General features: G+C 31.1%; 2 protein-coding genes across 2 annotated transcripts; one reads left to right on the top strand and one right to left on the bottom strand.

The window, feature by feature from the left end:
- The first annotated feature begins 5,289 nt into the window (after positions 1-5,289).
- Positions 5,290-6,814, top strand: LOC105786516 (uncharacterized). The gene is made up of 3 exons (XM_012612996.2): positions 5,290-5,452; positions 5,574-5,900; positions 6,461-6,814. Exons 1-3 carry the CDS (start codon positions 5,389-5,391, stop codon positions 6,607-6,609), a joined length of 540 nt encoding a protein of 179 aa, XP_012468450.1. The 5' UTR covers positions 5,290-5,388; the 3' UTR covers positions 6,610-6,814.
- Positions 6,815-11,025: 4,211 nt separating this feature from the next.
- Positions 11,026-15,774, bottom strand: LOC105786515 (serine/threonine-protein kinase BSK6). Its single transcript, XM_012612994.2, has 10 exons — positions 15,533-15,774; positions 15,228-15,451; positions 14,990-15,125; positions 14,374-14,507; positions 14,182-14,287; positions 13,674-13,759; positions 12,915-13,103; positions 12,649-12,813; positions 12,153-12,266; positions 11,026-11,914 (listed from the first exon to the last, which is right to left on the bottom strand). The coding sequence occupies exons 1-10, from the start codon at positions 15,612-15,614 to the stop codon at positions 11,672-11,674; spliced, it is 1,479 nt and encodes a 492-aa protein (XP_012468448.1). The 5' UTR covers positions 15,615-15,774; the 3' UTR covers positions 11,026-11,671.
- Positions 15,775-16,651: the final 877 nt, after the last annotated feature.

Genomic DNA, 16,651 nt, shown 5'->3' with positions numbered 1-16,651 from the left:
TATATCTGAATAGTATTACGTCTTGTACTGAGCTCTGATGGAATCTGAGTTATTTGTTATATTGAATATCTTGTGCCTGTAACGAAGATGTGCAACATTTTTCTGGACGAATCTGGAGGGTTCCTCATAAGTATAAGTATGGATTTGGTTGAATCAGGGTATAGTCTAAATTAAGATTTGATTTAGCAAAGATAGTATGGGTATTTGTCAAAGGTATGAATAGTAAGTGGTAACCGCCAACAATAGTGTCTGCAATTATCTGTTCTAGAATTATCGTTGAAAGCGTCTGAAGAGAAAATGAAGGTAGTATCGTCTGTCAAGAACTGAAGTTAGTCAAGTAGTTGAATGAATGATGATACGGTAAGAATTATATGAGGCGTGTAGGTATGAAATCATATCACTGCCAGCTAGGCCTGTCCATGGGCCGGGCGGCCCGGCCCGGCCCGACGGCCCGCCCGAAATATGGGAGGGTTCGGATAAAAATATAGGCCCGAAATATGGGCTTGGGCAAAAAAATGAGGCCCGTTTAAAAATGGGCGGGCCGGGCTCAACTTTTTGGCTGGGCCCGCCCTACCAATATAATAAATATATTTTTTTTATTTTTATTTTTTAATTTTAAAATACTTTTAAAATTTTTTTATTTTTAAAATATTTTTTTTGTGTTTATTAAAAACCGGGCCGAGCTCGGGCTTATTATTTTTTTCCCGAGCCGGGCCTGGGTAAAATTTCAGGCCCATATTTCGGGCCGGGCCCGGGCCTAAGAGTCGAGCCGAAATTTTTTCCGGGCCCGGCCCGAACCCGGCCCGGCCCATGGACAGGTCTACTGCCAGCATGAAGGTATCCGCCAAAGATAGGTATAAGAAATTCAAATATTCAAGATGTAGAATTTATCAAGAAAGGTTAAGAAGGTATTATTAATATTCAAATAATAATAAAAAAACATTGTAATGAACTTAAGTCTAAAGAAAAAAATTTAACAGTATTAACTATTAGACTTAAATTTTAAAATCTAAAAATAAAAATACATATAATAAATTCCCAATTTACAAATTTTAAAATGTGGACAACAACTCAATTCTCTTACGTTGGAAACAATCCAAACATGTAGACAACAAAATAACTCTATCTCCAACTTTTACAAATGTCCAACTTCTTAGGGATTAGAGTAATTTTGTACCTAAGTGGCGACAAAGACCAAGATACATCATTGTTCCTATCATTATTAATTATTATCATTCAATAGCTATACCAACTTCACACTTAAAGCAAATCAAACACAAAATAAAGGCATCAATATTTACGATTTATAGTAACAAGACACATTACACTTTAAAGAGAATTTGAGTCCGAATCCTATAAATAATATTGTTGAGAAGAATAACTATGAATTCGAAATAGGATTAAGCAAAAAAAATCGTAAAATTAACTCGAATCGAGTGTTTGAAGGGTTTATAGAATTCAAATTTAGAAACATGATTACCAAAAATCGAATTGAATTTTATTTTTATTTAATATATAATTAATTTTAATTTTTATGATATAAAATAAATATTTTATGTTTATAATAGTGAAATTAATTTAAAAGTTCTTGAAAATTTACTTTTTAAAAATAATTATGAAAAACTTTTAAGATTTTATTGAATAATGTTCAACTATAATATAAAACTAATTTTGTTATAATAAATTTAAAAAATGTAAAACTAATAATTAATATGAAAAAATTGAGAATCGAATCGAACTGAGTCAAATTATGACAAACAATTCAAAAGATCCAAAAATCTAACCGAACTAAACCGATATAAAATAAAATAAAGAAGATTTAAGATCACATAATTTCCTTGAAAGCTTCAAAAGACTCTGGTCATAGCGTGGCAAAGACTCCAAATTTAGGAAGCAAATTGACACTTCTTTGGCTTTAATTACCCTATCTATGACTATATGTATATAGGTGGCATTTATAGGTGACAATGAGGTTGAACTTTCCAACAACACTTCCAACCTTTCATATTTATGGGTAAATTTATCATAAAGTTCCTTATATTAAGAGTATTAAAAAGTAAATCGGTTAAAAAGTATATCTATTTCTACTATTAAAAACTAGAATAGCTAATAGAATAACCACACAATTATAAATAGCAATTCCTCATTTTGACGTATCTAGACCAGTTTTCAATAGTAGTAACGAATAAACTTTTTAACAGAATGATCAGTTTATTCTTTGATACCAAACGGGGACTAATTCATCTATTTTTTAGTAGAATGAGTAAAATACAATCTAACTTCTTATACAAGGACTTTCATAATATTTTTACCCGTGATTTTATTTATTCAATATTTAACAGGAAACGTGACCTTGTCTTAAAGTATTTTCTTTTCTAAAAGGAAATTGTGCAAAAGAAAAAGAAAAGAAAAGTACAAGTCAATGCTTGATAATTATTAATTTAACAGAAATTAACAAATATTAAGTCAATAATTCATAAACGTGTCATGCATGTGTATGTGTAATGGTCTTATTATTACTCAAAAGTATGTTTTTTATTATTATTATCTTCCATTTTTGTGATTTAGGGTATTAGACATTATCTAGAAGCATTTCATCTAATATTATAATCTAATATTTACAACATTAAAATATATTTTTCATATATTTGGAATTATATTTATTTAATTTAAATTTATTAGAATTTAACCCTTTACTTGTTATATTTAAAAGTTTATATTCCATTGTTAATACCGTTAAAATTATTCTCAAATTTGACGATGTAACATTTAGAAATAATAAAATACTTATTGGATAATCATGTAATAAAAGAAATGACATTGTAGAATACTTAAATTTAACAATATTAAAAATTAGATAAATATTTTAAATCTAAAAGTTGAGAAATTAAATTCTAAATATACGAAAAATATAAAACTTGAAACATAATTTAACCGAAAAATATTATAAATCTTTTATAATCTATATCAATCCACTAAAATATGGGACTAATTATGAATATATATTTAAAATATTATACATTTGAAATATAAATATTTACTTTTCAATATATACTATTCTCAAATAATAATATAAAAACCTTCTTGATACATATAACTATTTTTTCCGATTTTTTAATATTTTATTCGAGCGAGTCCAATAATTAATTTTCTATATTTTATAAGTTTATTAAGAGAGTATATATTGGTCACGAGTTTTAAAGCTACTTGATACTCAAGATAATGATCAAACCATCGACCCACTATTTTCGTTTTTATTTGCAAATAAAAACTATTAAAAAGAGGACCGTAGAATTTTGGGAATAGTAGTATAAATAGAAAAATATCCCCACTAATATTAGGCATTGAGGCAATGGAGACATGTTGACTAGTTATTCAAAGTTCAAACTTTAATATTCTAGAAACAAAATTAAGAAAACTAATTAATCATCAAGCAAAATAAAACACGTTTTTTGATGTTTAGTTAAAAATTTGACTAACATCAAGTGAAAATTTTGTAAATTTTCTAATTAATTTTATTTAAATTAATTTATTCTTTTTGAAAGGAATTAATTAGATTAAGGGTAAACTACACCCATGGTCACTTTTGTTTACCTTAGGTTACATTTCAGTCACTTATTTTGAAATGTTATGTTTTAGCCACTTACGTTATCGTGTTGTAACATTTTAGTCACTGAGCCGTTAATTGTCGTTAATGGTGTAATGGTAAGCTGATAGCACGTTAAATTATCATTTCAAATAAAAACTTTAGGTTAAATTATACAATTGGTCCCCATAATTTTTCGTTTTGAGCAATTTAATTCTTTTATGTTCTTTTAACTTTCTTTCTTTTTTTTTCTTTTTTTTTTCATTCTCTTTTGCTTCTCCCTCTGTTTTCCTACATTCTTTATTTCTTTTAACATACCAGGAAGTCGAATTTGTAGTGAAGAAAGAAGCATAGTATGGGTTTATGAGTTTTGGTTATAGGGTGTTGGTTATAGGCAAATGATGACAATCGACTTCCTACTTCTTTTTTCACTACCAATTCGACTTCCTAATATGTTAAAAGAAATGGGGAAGGTATGAAAACAAAGGGAGAAACAAAAGAGAATGGAAAAAAAGAGGAAAGTTTAAATAACATAAAAGAAAAAAAATTAAATTACTTAAAAGGAAAAAATATAGGATCAATTGTATAATTTAACCTAAAATTTTGTTTGAAATGATGATTTAACGTGCACGTCACTTACTGCTACACCATTAACGATTTATTAATGGCTCAAGGACTAAAATGTTACAACATGATAACATAAATGACTAAAACATAACATTTCAAATATAAGTGACTAAAACGAAACCTAAGGTAAACAAAAGTGACCATGGGTGTAGTTTACCCTTAGATTAAAATTAAACACTGGCATACATGTATTAGCCAAGTAGCAAAAATATATTAAAAATAAAACTACAATTGATTCGAAAATTAAAATCTAATATAATTGGTTTATGTAATTAGGGGTAAGAAAAGCTGCTTGAGTCTTAGCCCAATTGGCATGAAAATTGTTGTCAATGTAAAAGAATGTGGGTTCGAGTGCACTGAAGCAAATCATCTTCTATTTATGGGTTGAGAAAAGGGTTATGGGTAGTTATAAGAAATGGGCTTAGTCCTCTCAATACGAAATTACAAATTAATATAATGAAAAAATTACACTCTTACACCTAAACTTTTATGACTCATCTCTAAACTCCTTTAAATAATTTAGTAATGCAATTTGATAAAATTAATTTCATTGATGGTAAATTAAATTATCCAAAATGTAATTTACCCAAAAAAAGTTTAATCGAAAATCGAAACTAAAAACCGATAGTTTAATCCGTTATGATTAATTTATATAATCTATATTTTCATTTACTTATTATTGAATTGATAATTCAACCGATTGAACCATTAAATAAAAATCGATGATCCGATTTAATCCATGTACTTTTATTTTTAGAATTTAGTTCCTCTACTTTTCAGATTTTAAAATTCAAGTTCATTACAACATTATTTTTTAGTTACATAGCTATCAAGGGAGTTTCTTTTTTCTATTTCAAAATATCAGACCAACAAATTTAAAAGTATTAACAATTGAACCTGAATTTTAAAATCTGAAAAGTAAAGGGACTAAATTTTGAATTGGTGAAGAGTAAAGGGACTTGTTAAAAACTAAAGAACCAACCAAGAAATTCAAATAAAGACCGGTAAACTTCCAAACGCGTCATTCAACTATGGAAACAAGCTGAAGGAAACGAAGCTGGTGCTTTGCTCTCTATATATACATCACAAAGATGCCTTCTTGTTTCAATCATTGATTTCTCCATCTCAATTCAAACAAACCCATTAAATTTATCTGATCAAATCCATTATCAACAATGGCTTCTCTCAAATTCCCCATTGTTCTCTTCATTTCTTCTCTTCTTCTCCACTCTTCTCTAGGTATCTATCCATCAAACACCTTCTTCATTAGTTCATTTCCATTTTATGTCAATCCATGGAGTTTCTTAAAACCCTGTTTTGTTTATTTGATTTTAATGGTTTTTTGTTGTGTTCTTGGCAGCTGAGATGATTTGTGAAGATTTGCCCAAAGACGTGTGCGCGTTTTCGATAGCCTCATCGGGGAAAAGATGTGTGTTGGAAACGGCGGTGAAGAAAGACGGCGACGTCGAGTATCAATGCCGGACGTCGGAGGTTGTGGTGGAGAGGATGGCGGAGTATATCGAGACTGACGAGTGTGTTGCTGCTTGTGGCGTCGATAGAAACTCCGTCGGCATTTCATCAGATTCTCTTCTCGATCAACAGTTCACCGCCAAGCTTTGTACCCCTGCTTGTTACCAAAAGTGTCCCAATATTGTTGACCTTTACTTCAACTTGGCCGCCGGTGAAGGTATGAATTTCCTACCTACGTATCATTATTAAAATCGTACCGGTGGTCGAACCAATACGATGGTTGATTCCAGTTTCAACAGATTTTTAATTCGGATTAATTGGTTCCAAACAATTTATTTAAATCCAATCCAAAGCTAGTTCAATTTTTTGTCCAAATTAATATATCGCTCGGTTCTTAATTCAATCAGCCTGACTAATTGAATTAGTTCAGTTCCAACAATCATGGTAGATTGGTCAATTTTGAACTCAAATCCGAGCTTACCCTATTTGATTTGACATAAAAAAGTTAACAATCCAAATAAGAAATAACTCAAACTCAAAATAATCTGAATAAATAACTTGAAATGATCTAACTTGATAATCCTAAATAACTAAAACTGGCTAGACAAAGCAACTTGGGTAATTTGCTTTTTTGTTTTTTTCCAAAATTAAAAAATTCAATTTAGGTATAATTTTAGTTCTTTTAAAAATTTGATAATTTAATTTAAACATTTTTAATATAAGATTTTTCGCTTTAGCCCCTCAAATTTGTTTAATATTGTAAGCTTTGGTTTGCAGGTGTATTTTTGCCTGATCTTTGCAACGCTCAGCGATCGAACCCACGGCGAAGCATGGTGGAGCTTATGTTGAGCTCCGGTGCTGCCCCTGGCCCTTTTTCTGGCCAAGCAACCGCCGTTGAAGCCCCTGCCCCATCCCCCATGTGGTGATCTAAATTGCTTTCCTTCTTTTTTTTACTTCAATAATATGGTTTCATCACAATTCACAATTACTTCATTTTCAATGTGTGATTTGGTTTTGAGGAATACTTGAGAGAGAGAATATATTTGTATTTTAGAATTTTCAGGGTGGATTTATTGGATTGGACATTCATTTGTTAAATTATAATAATATGTGTCTTCTATTTATTATAAATTTATTTTACTATTTTATTAACGGGTTTTGACCCGACTCAATCTGTTAATGCTCGATTTGTTCTAAAATTGAGTTAAGAGCAAATTAAGTTGGATTAATTCTTTAAAAATATTGAGGTCGAATTCTTTAAAACATTTCAAAATATATTAAACAGTGATTCATATATATAGGGATGGCAAGAAAACCAAAATCGACAGGTTTTGACGCGACACAATCTATTAGGATTTGATTTGTTCTAAAATTGGGTTGTGAAAGGGTTAAGTTAATTCTTTAAAGAAATTGAGATAGAATTCTCTAAAAAAATTTTAGGATCAGATTCATGCAAGTTTTCTTTAGGTTGGGTCTAGATCAAGGTCTAGGCATGATGGTACATCTTAGGTATTTTAAGAAGGTATTTTTAAATTATAGATAATTTTAATTACCAAAATTTAGGGAAAATAAAATAAGTTAAATGTTCAATTTGTATTAGATATTATAATTATTTAACTTTAGTTTTACCTAATTAATATTTAGATACAATTTATATTTAGATATTGCTATTATTAAATATTATTTTATCAAATTAATATTTAGATGCTAAATTTGTATTAGTTTACTAAATTAAAGTATTAAACTAAAAATATTACTAAATTTATCATAAAAATTATAAATTCTATAAAAGAAATCAAATTTAAAAACTTTGAAAAACTTTGGGGAACCCAAATTTACTAATTTTTAAACACTAATTATAATATCAAAATAAAAATTTAAAACTTAACTTAACAAAATTTGAGGGCCAAATATAAAAAAAATTTAACACTAATTATAAAAAAATATTTAAAACTTAAATGACCTACAAAATAATTTTACAAAATTTAGAAAGGGTTGTTGGCAACTTATCAACCCTCCTAAATTCGCATATAATATTTGAATTTGGTCAAGCAAGCAAAAATCAAACTTGAGTACTTGCTTTTGTAAGTACATATAACATAACCACTTGATTACATAATTTGAGTTTCAATTAAAATTTTCAAGTACTTATATTTTTTCATCATTAAAATTAAATTTGTAGCTCAACCTCAAAAAGGAATTTTATGTTTAAAATTCAATATAATTTGACTCAATTTGATTTAAAATTTTATTTTTATTATTCATAAATTTTAAAATATTTAAAATAAACTTTTTAAATATTTTAATAATTAAATTTAAATAAAAAATATTTACTATGATTTAATCTGACTTTTGATGGTATTCCTAAATAAAAAATTATATTGTCCAAAGCTCACCTTACTCAAAAGTATACACTTATAATAACATTTAATTTCATATTGGACTCAATATTTGGAATAAGTACTCATAAGTTGTATAATTTACTAGCCCAACAAAAGTTGAAATGCCCATTCGTTCCTCTACTAGATCTTCAAAATTATTTACTATGATTTTTCATCGAGGTAAAGCCCCATGGACAATTGAGAGGGTGATCCATGCATGTAGACGACTAAGATTTGAATGATCAAGGTATGCATTGAAGCATCCATTGAATTAAGTGGTTATACATCTTAACTTGCAAGTGTCACGAGATGAGATTTTAGCTCGACACACTGTGCAATCTCAGACACAAGACTTAAGTCAACATTCCCTAAGTTCAGCCTTTTGAACAATTAACAATGACAAAGACACTTGAGAGAACAAAACAAATGAGGGAGGAGTGTAAGGGAATGCTTGGGTAGTAAAATAAACTCAAAGCAGTATTTACAAAAAAGGCCTTACAAAGGAAGAACTATGAGTATGCCTAAGTTTCCTAAGTTCTCAGCCTGACTTAGATGCTCTCTTGCTTGTTACAAATGAGCTAGGTGCCATCCTATTTATAGGCAACTCAAATTGATCCAACGGTTAATATTACCCCTAGTGGACGACTCTGATCAATTCTAACCTAAAATATCTTCTTAAGGCAATTTAAGACCTTTCCAGGCCATTCTTGGAAAGTTTTAACCTTTTTTGGCACTATTCCCACTTGCCCAAACACTTCCTATGTTCTCCAAACGATTCTAGAGTCTTTTGTATGTGCTTGGACCCTACTAGTTTGATTCTAACACCTTAGCAACCCAATTCTCCCTACCATAGTGTTGCTTACAAGCTTGCTTGGTTCTAGAGGGTTCCAGGTGCTACCTTATTGTTCAGATTGCTCCTCCAAGCTTTTAGAGACTTCTCCTATCTCTAGAAGATTTACCACCCTTGTTGGAGGCTCAAAACTTTTATTTCTCGAGAGCCCTTGTTGAAAAAATTTAGTTTAGAAAACTATTTTCAGTCACAGCGGAAATTTAAAATTTTTGAAAATCGAACCAATTTATGATATTTATAATAATGAAATTTTTCTCAAAAAGTACATATACTTGGTGCAAGACGAATATGTATCGTTCCCATCTTTCAACCGAACGGTCTTCACCGCTATACTCGTATCCTAAATTGTGTCGAGTGTGAGTTTGAGCAGCACAAACCAAATGCAAAACAAGAAACGGTTAAATTACTTTCATTAGGAAAGTAATTCTCCCAAACAGAAACTGGTAGAAATTGCAATTCCCAAGTAATAGAATTTATTCTTAAAAATAAATTTGTACTGCTTTCTAGCAGAATAACAATATATACAATTTATATATCAAAATTTATATCAATAACTCTACTGGTATCATCTATTTATAGCAAGAGATAGAAGAATTTTTGTTGAATAAGAATAACACAAATCATACTTATTTAATAGAAAACACTTTCCTAGTCTAACTACGAGAGTAAGGGCGACACACCCTAGTAAATATTACTAGAGTTATCGCCCCTCACTTATCATTTAAGGGGGATTGGATCTCTCATGTATTAGGTTCAATTATATGTGCTTCTCAGATTTTTGACTCAGCACCTTATAATTTAATGCAATCCAATATTTGTTTTATATTTTCTAAAATAAATATTAATTAATTAATTTAATTAATTAATTAATTTCTCAATTCAATAATTTTGTCAACGCAATTTTAATTTCATTATATCATATTGAATTTATCGTAAAATAATCTATAAGAAAATATATTTAATTTTCATATTCAATGATTCATAATGACAAATTAATTTAATTTCATTTTCGAACTCAATTATTTAATTAAATAATAATTCAAAAACCTTAAATTAATTCTCAAGTCATATTTATACTTAGTGAGAAAATGCATTCATTTGTGTACACGACCCATTTCTCTAACTTTATCATTTTCATTCAATTTTGTTCATTTGGTTCTACATGCAATTCATTTATGATTTCAACGAGATAGTGGAGAGACCAATTGGACATATGTAATTAGGGCTTGAATGACTTATAATTAAATTCTAACTTTTCGCCTATTAATTATAAATTTATTTATTCACGAAATCATTACATTATAGTATTATGACTAAACTCTCTTCAATTATATATTACTACAAAAGCTACTTAATTAGTGTTTATCTAATGACCTTGTTATAAGTGTGTTACCCATAATTCCATTAGTCTCTTTGGGATAAATTTGTTCCCCAATATGACCATATTTTGTGTCATGATAATCATTTCATCTTCTCTAATGAAAAGTCAATTAGTATCAAGTAGTAATTAAGTCATTTATCAGAAAGACAAACGACTTGTAATCACGTTTACTTTCCATCTATCATGTAATGTCGGTGAGAAGATATCATTTACCCATTAATTGGGCTATGAATTACACTATTGTAATAATGCTACATACTGCAGAAGTTGTATACCCAACACATCAACTTTCGGTTCCTTAACTATTTGAACTTAAGTTTTTACTTACATCAGAGTATACGAGCCACGCATATATAGTCCATTATTTACTCAGAATTTAGGTATGTCACATTACAAATGTCATAAATGAATAAATCCACAAATGAATCTAGTATCTAGTTTGCTTAGGTATTGTTTGATATACTATCAGTCTAATCAGTCACTTTCTATATCATATGAGTCATCCACTTTGATACTTGATAGGCGACATATTAATCTTTCAGTTTGCTCATTTCCAATTAGATTAAAGACATGTTTAGGTTCATCTATTAATACAAAATATCTTTCTATATTACGGTTCGATCACATAAATAATGCATAGTATTAATTAAATGCTAGATAACCAATGAATTAATATTTGCTTTCATTTTGTTTTGCGTGTAAAAATATCAAAAATAATATACAAAGGGTATTAATGTAATTAATAAATATTTTATTAAATCATTTTGTTCAGAAAATACAAATATAAGTAAAGAAAATTATTACACTTAGACACTAGATCCAACATCTCTCTTGACTCGGTCGGCCTTTTTGGCCCTCGTTAGCAGTCTCAATTGTCACCCGTGGTCTCAACACGTGGTCCATGACACATGCAAGATCCTCAAGTTTCTGTCTTTGCTGCAGCTTAGGTTGCTTCTGCATTTCAGTCTCCTCAAATTGAAATGGTTGGGACTCCAGCATACATTGGAGGGTCCCCAAGTTCTGATGGTTGCCGATGCTAAGGATGATTTTGCACTAAAAAGTCTTCCAGAACAAGACATTTTATCAATATTAGAGATGATGACCGGAGAGACTGATTTGATCACACGCGGCAGAGGTCAAATGACCAATAACGCTAATGATTCTTTCTATAGGCAACCATCTTTAACAGCTAAAAGTCTCCAACAGACATTGAATAAACATGAATTATCAAAACCAACAATAAAAAAAATTTTGAAGAATTCTATCGAAATCCCATAATGAAGAAAATGAAGGAATAAATGCAAGAGCTTAAAGTAAACTATGGGAGTAAAAGAAAATTAAATTTAAAAAAAAAATAGAAAACATATGCAAAATGCTCAGTTTTTGCTCTTTTTGGCTTCCAAGTTAGTGCCATCTTTGAGGTTCTCTTGGGCGTCACTTTCCATCCCTAGGCTAAACAGGCAAGCTGCTTGTAGATAGAACGCAGTCGGCCATTCTGGGGAAACCGCCTGTGCTTGCACAGCATCCCCGAGCGCCTCTTGTGGCTTATCATTCATCAAGTACGACAAGCAGCGTCTTGCATAGACTGTTGGCGACACCATAGTCCCGCCATCAATGAACTACATGACAGACAAGGTCTTTGAGTCTATACATATATATCATGCTGATTATCAGACAACTTTCTTTTTACGGAAAACACTAGCCAAGTGCTTCAACCCCACCCAAACCCCATTTCATGTTTCTCTGTTTTTGCATAAAATGGTGTCTAATGTTTCAATATGGAGTCATATAGAGTCTTGAACTCAGTATTATAGCCAAGAACCACAAACTATATAGATTTGGATGTGGGAAGCTTACCTGTGTATAGTGATTTATTGCACTTGTGAAATCCTTAGCTCGAAAAGCGCTATCTCCATGTTTCTTAGAGTTCAAGGTGTCCTGCATTTGGCTGGTCCACATTTGGAAAGAAAGCTGAAAAGTCAGGAAAAAGAATGAGCAGAATCAAGTAGGCTGCAAATAATCCAAGGAAATAATCCTCTGTGCTCATTTAAGTCACAAAATGTAGATTTCACCAAACAATTTGGTATATAGATTTGTGTCTCCACTGGAAAATTTAGCAGTAAATGGTTATCAATCATTGACAATAGCGTTTCTTATATCCGTTATCTTCTCAAATCCGTACCCTGATATGAGCTTGTGACAGGCAGAAGAATGTTTATGTTTGCCATTAGTTAAATTTAAGATAACAACGAAGCTTTGCTTGCCACTAATCGTTGGTTATGCTATAAATGACTTACAGAACGACATGTTTCACGATTTGTGCAAATAGAACATCAAAGATGAAGTAGTGAACCTCGTTTGCGATACCCTCATCATCTTTGTATCCCATTTTCTCCAATATTTCATGTATGGCAGTCAGATCAAACCTCAAGCAAGCCTCTCCAAAAGGAGTTAATGACAGTGGCTGTTTTGGAGAAGTGGTTCCTTGTGGAATACCCATCAAAACATATGATGGTACCTAGCAATACTCAATCTCATGAGATATGTGCATGGTACACAAAATAACAGCTAGAGAATATGAACTTCTTGTAGTCAATTCGATCTGCAATTTAAACGTACCTCTGCTTCCTTCTGAAGTGACATGAGAGATACAACAAGTGACTTCGCGTTTGGCCTTTCACGAGCTTCATACTGTAAACAACGAGAAGCTAACCGTACTAACTCTTCTCCATCATCATTAGAGAAATGACCCTCCAAAGCAGAATCCATCAACATGAGAAAATTCTTGCCACAAATCAAGTCAAGTGCCTACAAACAGTGCATTCACTTCAACACCATGCATTAATTCGAGTTCAACATCCTAAACAGCATCCAAATGCTGGCATTGAAAAGCTTTTAGAGGTAAAAGTACCATGGAGTCCTTGTACTAGGAGTTAGATTGCATTTTGCCTCCTTTACTCAAAAAATAGGCAAATTAGTCTCTGTACGTTGGATAAAGAGCAAACTGATTCCTTTTGTTAAAAATTTCATTTATTTCTACTGTTAACAACTAGTGTAGCCGATGGAATAACCAAACAGTTAGACGTCATGCAACATGTACCTCATGCTGACGTACAAGGGCCCTTTTTTTATAGTAAAAATGGATAGAATTTATAACAGAAGGATCAGTTTGTTTTTTGATTTAACATACAAAGATTAATTTACCTATTTTTTTAGTAAAAGAAGCAAAATGCAATCTATCTCCTAGTACAAGAGTTTTCATGGTACAAGAGTTTCCTATTAAGTTCATATGACCAAACTTTGTCTTGCTAAGAAAACTTCAGTAACAAAGTGAAGATCCTAAAAACAATAAAAATTCATTAAGAGACAATAATTTACATGGCTAGGAGGGATATGCTTGCCACTCATAAGATCTAACAGCAAGGTTCCAAAGCTATATACAACGCTTTCAGCCGTCACTCTACCTGCCAAAGAATATCCAAACTTTGAGCTAATATTCAAAGTAATCCATAAGGTAAAAGTATCAGGAATTGTATTTTGCCCCCTCTACTCAAAAAATGAGTAAATTAGTCCTTATACTTTAAATCAAAGAGCAAATCGGTCTTTCTATTAAAAATTTCATCCAATTTTATTGTTAAAAACTGGTCCTTGTACATGACCATTTAGTTATTCTATCAACCATGTCCGTTTTTAACAGTAAAAATAGATATTTTTTAACAGAAATGATCAATTTGCTCTTTGATCTACCATGTAGAGACTAATTTGTCCATTGTTTGATTAAAGGGGGCAAAATGCAATGTAACTCTAATATAAGATACTCTATGTTTCTTTTACCTAATCCATTACAATTGAGGAACAAAAAATGAATTGTTAAACAAATTTTAACCTGTTCTTAGATATTCTGGAGGTGTAAAAGCTAAGTTTGTACTATAACTCTTGCCATCTCTGCTATTCTTCATTAGGCCAAAGCATGACAGCCTAGGATTACCGTCCTGCCACATAAAACCCAATTCAGAACCTATTTTTTTTTTTTTTGAAAAGGGTAATTTTTACAAGCAAAATCTTCAATAAATTTCACATTGTCAAACAAAATCCTGTAGGCATTAAGATTATGGTACAAAGCTCTTCCTTTACTGCTACAATACTCCAATGCTTGTGCCAAGTATAGTGCCACCCTTAACCTCATTGCCCATTTCATCGGCTGATTTTCCCCTAACAATACAGCCCAGTACTTATTTTTACTTCATTTTCACAACGAAGACGAAATAAAGAAAAAAGGGTAGAAAGACCTCTCCAATCCCTCTCAATTTCAAAATTGAGCAAATTGGTCCCTCTCAAAAGAATCAAAGCAATTTAATCTTGCCAATTTCGAAACTGAACAACTAAGAGCAATTAATTACGTTGTTAATGTTTTTCATCAATTGTACATGATTTTGATAGGTATAATAACAAATTCAACCTTCAAAGTTTACACATTCTATCAATTTGGTCCTAATTTAACAAATTTATCCCACAACATTTGTATAAATGTTGAGGCCGAATTTATTCTAATATCGTGATTAATTGTCCTTAGTTGTTCAGTTTCGAAATTGACACGATTAAATTGCTTCAATTTTTGTAGAGTAACCAATTCGCTCAATTTTGAAACTGAAAAGGACCGGAGAGGTTTTTAACCAAAAAAGGTATTAACGTACAGTGAAAAAGATGCTTAGCCAACGTTTCATGAGGCATAAACTCCGCGACCAACAATCTTTCCTCGCCTTCACAACAGCAACCAATCAGATTAGCTAACCGTTCACTCCTTAAACTCCCAACAGCTCTTGCTTCCTCCTAAAAACACCCACAAATTTTAACATAAACTTCACTCAGTATTTTAAACAAACAGTTAGAAAACAAAATGAAAATGAGCAAATGGGATTGAATTAAACAGACGAGGAATTGACGAGGATCAGGCCAAGCGAACTTGTTGAAACGTTTAACGGCAACCCAATGATCGTTTTTGAGGAGCTTCCCTTTGTAAACAACATTAGGAGCTTTTTCACCATGTTCAGATACTATGTTATCTGAAGAGAATCCATTTGTGGCAGCTTTCATTTGTTCTAAGCTGAACTCAGTGAAACTCGGCCATGTTTGCTTCTCACCTTTGCCTCCATTATCTACATTGAATTATAACATAAAGAAACATGACATTGTTTTTCCTAAACAGAGAAAGAGAAACAGAGGGGAAAAAAGGGTACCCAAATCGGAGGATTCAAGAACGGTAGCTTTAAGGTGAGATTGAAACCAACAGATAGAGAATTTAGAACAACGAGCACCCATTTTTTTTCTTTTTCAAGTCAAATCGATCAAAAAAATGGGGGAATCAATGACTTGTTAAATGATCATACACCATACATTGGTGCTAAAATCCCAAATTCTGATCGTTGTGAACCCAAAGTTCTGTTTTTTTTTTTTTTGTCCTTTACTGGGTGTGCTTTGTTCAGCTTAACACAACTTTTTCCCTCGCTCTGCAATAAAAATGCGACATTTTATGACTTACAATTCAGGGTTAATTCCAATTAATGCCCTCAAACTATCACTCAGATTTTAAATTGGTCCCTAAACTTCAAATTGTTTTAATTAAGTTCTCGAAGTACTAGTATTATATCCCTCGGGTTCTTCTTTCCACTTAATTGTCAATTTAGTAGTTAAATTCTAGTTCAAATTACGGGAATAATAGAGCAAAGTCGAACTAAGCTTGAATACTGAAAAGTTTGAGTTCGACTTGAAATTCGAAACTCGATATTTCACTCAAACTTGATCTAACATCTATTTTTGAGCTTGAGGTCAAGTTGGGATATAACCAAGTTAACTCGATTAAGCTTGTTTATCAATTTTTGTGCTTAAACTCAAGCTAGATTAAGCTCGTACGTATTTAAATTTGTGCTCTAACTAGGCTCAATAATTAAGATTAGAGTTAATAATATATATTAAGAGCAATAACATAATATAATAATATAAAATGTCTAAAACATATATTAAAATTGAAAAGGTTGATAAGTCTTACGAGCCGTTCGAGCCGAGTATTACTAAACTCAAATTTGGCTTAATTAATAACTCGAGCTCCTCGAGTTCCATCTTGGCTCGATAAATAAAGAATTGAGTTCAATTTTTTTCGAATGAAACTCAAGCAGCTTGTGAGCACTAGTGTCTCAATTGACACCTCTAATTAAGATTTAACGTGAAACATATTTAAAACATGTGAATAAAATTGTAAATGCACCTACCTAAATTATCAAATGGACAACTTAGACATAACGTGTTTAATGTAGAAATTATTTTTTTAACATGTTAGATACAAGTTGTCCATACAATAT

The sequence above is a fragment of the Gossypium raimondii genome, chromosome 1 (genome assembly GCF_025698545.1).
Source record: "Gossypium raimondii isolate GPD5lz chromosome 1, ASM2569854v1, whole genome shotgun sequence".
NCBI classification, from domain to species: Eukaryota; Viridiplantae; Streptophyta; class Magnoliopsida; order Malvales; family Malvaceae; genus Gossypium; species Gossypium raimondii.
This window is presented reverse-complemented; position numbering and strand designations above follow the sequence as displayed.